Genomic DNA, 7,959 nt, shown 5'->3' with positions numbered 1-7,959 from the left:
CCAGCAGGGGATTAAAGTAGTGAACAATAGGCTAGTCAGAGCCCTGAATTCTCACTGATTCCAAACCTACGCATTACAGTTCTCACCCTTGCAAGGTTCCCCGCTTTGGAGCGCCTGGACTGGTGGACGCTGGTTTTCTACATTTTAGGGAAGCGCTGTTGAGCTCCTCTGCAGTTTCAGCTTCTCTCCTTGCTCACCTTGTAAATTAGCGGGAAGTGCATTTTGAAATCCCATTGTTTCTACTCCTCAGCCTCCTGCGAAACACACTCACATACACTGGACAGCATTCCTGAGCCATTTGCGTGAAGGTAGTTGTTTGCCACCTCCTCATGCTCCTACCAGCACAGCACCATCAGATTGCAGAGTCCAGCTCCCCTAGCAGGGAGCTCAGCTATTTAAGCTTTTGTTGTTACAGACATAATAGATTGTTGCCTCTTATATTCAAGAGGTTGGCGTTTACTGATTAACTCTAAGATATGCATTCAATTCCCATTTCCCTCGCTTTCAAAACGAGAGGCTTTGGTTGCTGAGGCAAGATGCTAATCAATGCTGTATTAGGCTTGCAAAGCATACTATTAACTTAAACAGACTGTTATTGTGGTGGGTTTTGGGTTTGGTTTGGTGGTTTTTTTTTTTAAATCAACTATTTTGACCCAGTTACATTAGTGGCAGTACCCTGGTGAGATGAGCAGCTCGGAGCCTGCAGTGACAGGTTGTCCCATCAACTACTCTAAAGGCCAACAAAGCCATGGTGACAGAGACAACCTTCCCCGATTCTGGCGTAAAAGCAAGAAAGCACCGTTCAAACACAAGCGGAGGAAGGATCTGACTGGTCCTGCAGCCTTCAAAAAACCACATCACTGAAACAAGTGAGAAGTAAAAGGGCTCAAACTGGAAACCCGTGCATCTTTGGGTCTTTAGGGGCAATCTCAGTTAATCCAACTCCCCCTTGAGAACACCCGGTATAGGAGCATTACTGGCTGGAGAGCATTTCTAGCCAAACAGGCTGTAACACAGTGCACACCCCAAGCCAGCACAGCTATTCAGCCACATCAGGATGCCAGCTGCTGAACAGCTGGATACTCAGAATTAATCTAACACTGGTTTTGGCCAATTTCTGTTCATACAGAGGAGGATGGAAAAGGCTCTGCACAGTCAAAGCGCAGACACCACAGCTGCATCCTTAAAAGCTTTGGTAAAAAACACCCAGACAGTAATCCTCAAGTTAAACCAATGAGAACAACTTTTTTTGCTCCAAGGACATTACATTTGCTGTTGCGTACATCTACACTGTACGTTGATTCTCAAGAAGTTTCAGGAATGCAAGTCTTGCAGACTTTGGAAAAAGTCTTAAGAACCAGACATGCTATTGTTAGGAGCAGAGAAAGAGACAAATTGTAAAAGTCAGACTACATAAATGATTGCAATGGACAAAAATATCAAGCTGAAGAGGTTAGCAGAACAGACAGGATTTGAAATAAGTCTCCACTTCATAAGTATGCTGGGAACCTAGTGCGTGCCCAGCGGAGAACAAGCTTCTTACCAAATTTAACTCTTCATTCTGTCTTACTGCTTCAGAATATGAATCATCAAGTTTTTTCTGCAATTCAGTCAACAGATCTTTGAGCTGAAATGAAGTTTAGAGTTTTAGGATTTGTCTCCTTAGGATGCCCACTTTTCTTCTGCTCAGTTATTAGTGTGTGTCGCTAAGGTCACAAGCATATAAACTCCTCAGCCACAGGGGCTAAGCATTAAATTAGTTTGCCAGCCAACTGGTAACCAAACAAAAGCAAAAGAACAGTTTGGTCGATTATGTTTACCTCTCTGACTTCTGAAACATAAGTAGATCGTTCTATTTCTGCCTTTTCTAGTTCACTTTCCAAGTGTTCTCTCTCTTTCTTAAGCTAGAAACAGAAAAACAGAGTTAAAACAGATGTGTTCAGCGTTTTCTTGCAGTATCATTTTCTTGATTTATTATTAGCTATAAATTTCTATCAAATACTCCATGACATTTAGAGAGCATTTCAAATCCAGTGATCGCACAGCACAGATTTAAACTGTTACACTTCAAAAAGATAAAAGGAAAAAGAATCAAGCTCAAGATTGTCAACAAGCAGTAAACTGCTCAGTCTCACAAGGAAAGAGCCCCAGCGGGTGAGTACAGAAGTGAAAAACCGGACAATTGCCAGTACCCAGCTTCTCCGCTTCATTAAAAACACTGGCCAGAAGATTCAGTTTGAACTGCAGCACAGGCTGCACTGCTTGGAGGGAAGAAGTCCTAGGAAGTTCAGTTTTAAAACATAGTTTAGGCTTATGCTGTAAGTAACAGAAAGCTTTAAAGAGAAAAAAAAAAACCACCCGCACGTACAGTTTCAACTTCTTTGATTTCTTCCTTTAACCTCTCTACTTCGTGCTCCAGAGAAACAACTGAAGAACGCATCTGCAGTTTTCAAGACATAAATACATCATTTAGTTCGGTTGGTCTAAGACAAACTCCCCACATACACACACGCTTGCTTCTACGATTTAAAAATATTAAGGATGAAATCACAGTGACTGAATAAGATAAAGATGCTCACGCAGATAATTCAATACACTGAGTCTCCACTAGAACACCTTTCCTGCCTTCTCCCAACGTAAGAAGTTCTTTGACATATTTAGAGCCTAGATGCCTGAAAGATTAGGAATATAAGGACTAAGCCAGTTGTCCATTAACCACGGTAAGGAAAATATCCTTCCTGGATGGAGACAGTCTTCCCTGTCTATGTACTATACGTACCCAAACCCAGCATATTTGGCCATATTAGAGGCTGCGTACATGCAGCAGATGGTAGCACATCTACAGTTCAAGGTCTGACAGTCTTTTATAAGTCCCTCAAACAAGATGTTTATAAAGCATCTATCTGTTTCCTCCAGGCTCATACCCCGGCATTCAAATTTACTAAGCAGAAGTACTTTAGAAATAATTTCTTCCGAAAAAGCAGTGTGACCTACTTTAATTCTAGATTAGGAAAGAAACATAAAAGGCTTTTTTCTTACCACTTCTGCTAGCAACAGAGCCTTCCTAAAAAGGAAAGCTTTGTAGGCAATTTCAAATATAATTAGTTGACCATAATGAATTAAGCACTACTTTAACAGCTCCCAAAAAATTGTTACGATTATACAATACTTAAATTTTAGCACCAAGAGTCTGTATCTGTTCACAAATGGACTTCAAAAGAAACAGGTGCTCAACAGAAACACGGCCTGAGTTGCCAGGATCGGAAAAAGATATATTCCTGGGCACACTAATGGGACACCTGTACATTCCTTTGGCTTCCTACCCTGTCAGCATTAGGATTACTACACGCTCTTTGGCTGCCTCCTGCATCACCTGCAAAGGACTGTGATAATGATCAAAGACCTTATACCTGTGCCGTTCTTTTGTTCTTGCCACTCTAAAGGAATAGCCAGACAAATCTGAAGACACCAATTCCTTCACTTTTTAGGTTTTTAAATGGAAATACCTTCCTCAAAAGAATAAAGGTCACTCTTAGCATAAAACTGAGTATCAGAGCACCAAAAATCCTTTTGTTATATGGAGGGATTATTCCTGTTATACTGGTTGCAGACTTCACCTTTTTCCATCCACTGGTCAGGCACACATCAAACCAGGCAGCCAGGGCTGTTCTACACTCGCCTTCACAGCGCTCAAACACCCTCTGCGACTTCAAGCAGAAATTGCCTGGCTACCGCAGAAAGCAGATCTTCAGAAATACCTGTTTAAGTTCCTTCTGTGATTCTTCAACTTTTATCTTCCATTTGCTTTCTTCCTCTTCCACACTCCTCTGTAGCCTTTGTAAAATCCCCTCCTAAGAAGAGAGCGAGGTTTGAAAGCTTACAGGAGAAAAAAGGCAGCTTGCAATATCACAAGGAACAGGCAGCCAGGCATCCTGCTTACCGTCTCCGCCAGAACCGATTTGTATTTCTCACACTCCAGTTGCAACAGTATGTGCATTTCCTCGGCCTCCTTCAACTTCTGCTCCAGAGCCTGGCAGAGGAGAAAAGGGACCAGAAGAGTCACGTCTCAGCTGAGGGATTTGAGTTCTATTATTTATCTTATTTCAACAAGCAAGCAGGTATCATTCACGCCAACAGGTCTGTCTTTCCATACCACGCAAAGGCAAGAGCCAGCGCAATGTTCACCTACAACTCTCACAAACTTTTTGCAAGTTACTGCAGTAATCCGGAGTCGCCTGAAAAATACAATTACTTGAAAAAGGCAAAAGGGATTTTTGAATTTCATGAATGTCTTCACAACTCTGCAAGGTGCTTTTCAAAGACGCAAATGCATTTCTGATTTACAAGATGCAAATATCTATAAAACAACTTTCTTGTCGCCTGTTTGCCAATTTGAACTTCACAAACCAGAGCACAATTTGCAAGATTTATACCGGAGAAATACGCCACGCCACACACAAGGAAGCTATCCACCATTTGTGCCTACCTTGACGTCTTCAGATCCTGAAGCCTCTCTCAAGTATTCTTTAGCCATCTTTTCAAACCCACATATCCATTCACTATGACTCTGTTGGGAAATGCATTCGGTTAAAGCTAAGAATAACCTCAACAAATCTATCTTCAAGACATTTGCCTCCCAACCGCAGGCTTACGAGGCAGTTGCTTCAGTCCCCAAATTCCTGGGAGCTAACACACAGCCCGGCAGCAGTCGCTGTGCCACAGGCAGCCCAGCCGAGCTGGCAGTCGGAGGGCAGCAATCCAGGAGGACGAGGTTACGAGAGAGACACAGGTCACAGTGGCTTAGAAGTGCCAAATACAACTGGGTGACAGAGGTCTCCCCGCAAGTGTCGGGGCTCTACAAGAAGTATTTGAAGATTTAAGGCAATCTTTTCCAAAAATCCCTCTGCGGTTAAAGAAGACACATGCCATGTAATTCCAGGGATCTCACTAGGAAGACTCAAACCGTTCAGAAACAGTCTTTTTAAATATTTCTAGGTCAACAGGAGACTAACTTTAGTACATTTGAGGATACTTTTCATATGAATATTCAAAACCTCTAGATGTAACAGATCAAATGCAGACCCCGCTTTTCCAGCCTCACTTCGCATCATTCACATAATCTATACCACACGATGAACCCAGCACACTTCCCTCACAAACGACCGAAAGCCACCGAGAATACAAAATTAGAAATCGGTGGTTTTCAAAAGGAACTCTGGGAACAAAACAAAGCCTCCTGAATCGTGTTAACCGGCAGCGAGGCAGCGCAGCCTCTCTGGAAAGGGCGGCCAGCCGTTATCTGCACAGCAGCCAGGGAAGATGGATCCCCGTCATGCCAGACAGCGAGGAAACACGCAGCAGACCTTATCCGCCCCTGAAAATTTACTATCTCAGTTAGGCACAAGATAACACAGGCAGATGAAACAGATGCTGGGGCGGTGAAAGGAAAAACAAGATAACGATGATTTCTTTTTTGTTTTAGCGCTTTTCTTGAAGTAACCGTCTGCAGCTTTGCCTCTTTACTGCTGGCAAGCACAGGTATGACACTCACGTCCCACTGCAAAAACCTTGGGGCAGAGGGGACTGCGGGGAAATACTCCAGACTGCCCAGTGCAGCAGGACCAGAGCTCCCCGTTCCCCAGCCGTAGAGTAGGAAGAGCCACTTCTCTTACCACGTTAGAAGGGAGAGAGACTTTAGGAAACAGTTTCTGGAGTAGTTCGCGCGTCTCCACCTCGGCCGCTTCCAAATGTTGCTGCTTCTCCTAAACCAAGAGAAGGGCTCACGTGAAATTGGGCAACAGGCTCCACAGACCTGGCAATAGCCTCTTCTATGCCTAGAGTAACTTACTTAACCCAGAAAGTAATTTTTTTTTAAGGGAGAAAGGCTATAGTTTCTAAAATTGCCAGTAAATTGCTTCAAAAATTGACACTGAATTGAATTGCTTTAGAATTTGGCCTTCACATTTGTTCGTGCTTTTAAGCTTTTATTTTCATTAAGTTCTCCTCCAGCCTAGCCTGTTTGTACAGAAATTACACCATCATTCCCCTTGTTCACAAGACAACACAAACTACACTGGGCTGAGGAACTGCATCCACGGATCACACCAACCCTGCCACTCAAGTTGAGCGATCTCAAACCCAAGAAATTTGGTCAATCGACAGGTTGTTTTTTTTTTTTTAAAATCCATACATATTTTAAACAATTTTAGGTGGGGAAAAAAATCACCATAAATTCACGTCACCACATCAAAAAAAAGATAATTAAAGTCAAAAGGAAACTTTGTGTTAATGCACATTTGAACCAGGCCAAGAAAGCAAGACTGTATCTGCTAAGTATTACTTTGAAGGACTCAAGAGGGAGATCCTTACATCCCCTTCCCCAAGCTTGGATGCAACAGGAAATAATTATTAGAGCTGTGTGACAATCTCCAGCTTTTCTTTGTCATTGCCCTGCAAATATAAATGCACAGAGCCAAGGGCACCACAGATCCATCGCTCCCTTTCTTTGACATTAAAAGCAGACCAGCCACAGGACATTTGCCTGCTGTGCTTGTGGCAGATTGGTTTAATTTAGCCATACGATGCTCAGGCTCCCGTCTAAGATTAAACACAGAAAGCCCGAAACCCTGCACAGAAGGCAGCTTTCAGCCAAAATCCTTCCCTAATATTTGGGTTTGGGGTTGTGGGTTTTTTTTTTTTTTCCACATCAGTGTTACTGCGCCTTGCTGCTCTGAGTTCCTCTGCTGCAAGGGATCGGTGGCATTAGTAGGTTGAGATGTAGAGAGAAACGGACAGGAGACATTAGGTTGTGAGGTTGTGCTACGTGTGTTAGTTTTCAGCAATTTAGGAACCACCGAGAAGTGGCAAATGGCTGTTTGATGGAAGTCTTCCGACTGCAAGAGAAAGCAGGCAAGCGTTAGCACACAGCAAAAGCAGGTACACAACTTCTCTGAACGCGGGGCCGAGCAGAGAACGGAGACATCTCCAAAACACAGACACACGATCCCAAACCAGAGCTCCTCTGCTTCTAGCTACCCGACTAGTGTTCTTAAAGTTATTTTGATGCTTTTTTGGAATTCTGCGTAGTGACAATTACCACCAAATCAGGCTCGTAGCAGAGGCAAGCTCCTTTCAGAGCAATTCACGCCCCGTATCATTTTGAACATTGGCTCTGACGGGACCTGTCGAGCTTCATATGCTTTCAAGGAGGAAATTCACAGCTGTGGTGACACCGTTTTCCTGAGAAGTTCCCAGGTTTTTAAATAATAATCTAGTTCTAGTTCTCCATGGGTCCAATAAATTTATTCAAGCACAGTGAAAGCCCAGTAGATGAAAGCAAGTTGCTCATCAGCACAGTTTATTCTAGAGCTCCCCACAAAGAAAAAACGATTCACGACAGCTCTAACAATTATGCAAACAGAAATCAAAAATCAGCATGCCCACAAATTAAGGGTAAAAAAAAAAAAAGAAACCCAGAGACAACAGGAAGAAGCAGAGGTGAGAGTATATGAATGATCACTCAGAACAGACTATATTTAAATTGCAGTAAAAGTTAAATGCCTCCATTTCATTTAAAAAACCAGCTGCAGATCTGCTTCTAGCTTAACGCATCGTTTCTAGCAGTTAACATTACAACCTTGGCGGTCTTGTTCACTTTGTCCTGCAGCAATTTTTCAGTTGATGCCAATGCTTCCATTGCTTTCCAGTTTTTCTCCCGAAGGTCCTAATCATTTTTAGAAAGAATGATTTCAGTTCAGCCAATATTCAAACTGTTTCCGCTTTTACTTCAGAGATATATTTTGCATTACATTCCACCATTTGCATTGAAATGCTGGTTACTGCAAGATGCTTTTGCCGGGTAAGATGACATACACTAGCAAAAACAAGTGTGATGTTCAAAGAGTTTGAATGAAAAACAGGGGGGAAAAAAATGCCAATTTCTGCCCAACCTGCCCCCAT

At 42.8% G+C, this 7,959-nt stretch overlaps 1 protein-coding gene across 1 annotated transcript in view; it reads right to left on the bottom strand.

Annotated features, from left to right (window-relative positions):
• Positions 1–7,959, bottom strand: part of KTN1 (kinectin 1 (kinesin receptor)) — a 54,537-nt gene that overhangs the window by 8,758 nt on the left and 37,820 nt on the right. The window contains exons 32-39 of the mRNA XM_009893913.1: positions 7,637–7,723; positions 5,673–5,762; positions 4,487–4,567; positions 3,941–4,030; positions 3,759–3,851; positions 2,369–2,440; positions 1,821–1,904; positions 1,544–1,627 (exon numbers count right to left, since the gene is read on the bottom strand). Of these exons, the coding sequence (XP_009892215.1) occupies positions 1,544–1,627; positions 1,821–1,904; positions 2,369–2,440; positions 3,759–3,851; positions 3,941–4,030; positions 4,487–4,567; positions 5,673–5,762; positions 7,637–7,723 (681 nt within the window). The remainder of the gene's footprint in view (positions 1–1,543; positions 1,628–1,820; positions 1,905–2,368; positions 2,441–3,758; positions 3,852–3,940; positions 4,031–4,486; positions 4,568–5,672; positions 5,763–7,636; positions 7,724–7,959) is intronic.

This window comes from Charadrius vociferus, unplaced genomic scaffold (genome assembly GCF_000708025.1).
Source record: "Charadrius vociferus isolate BGI_N301 unplaced genomic scaffold, ASM70802v2 scaffold49, whole genome shotgun sequence".
Taxonomy (NCBI): Eukaryota; Metazoa; Chordata; class Aves; order Charadriiformes; family Charadriidae; genus Charadrius; species Charadrius vociferus.
The sequence above is the reverse complement of the archived record's forward strand: the minus strand, read 5'-3'. Positions and strand labels throughout refer to the sequence as shown.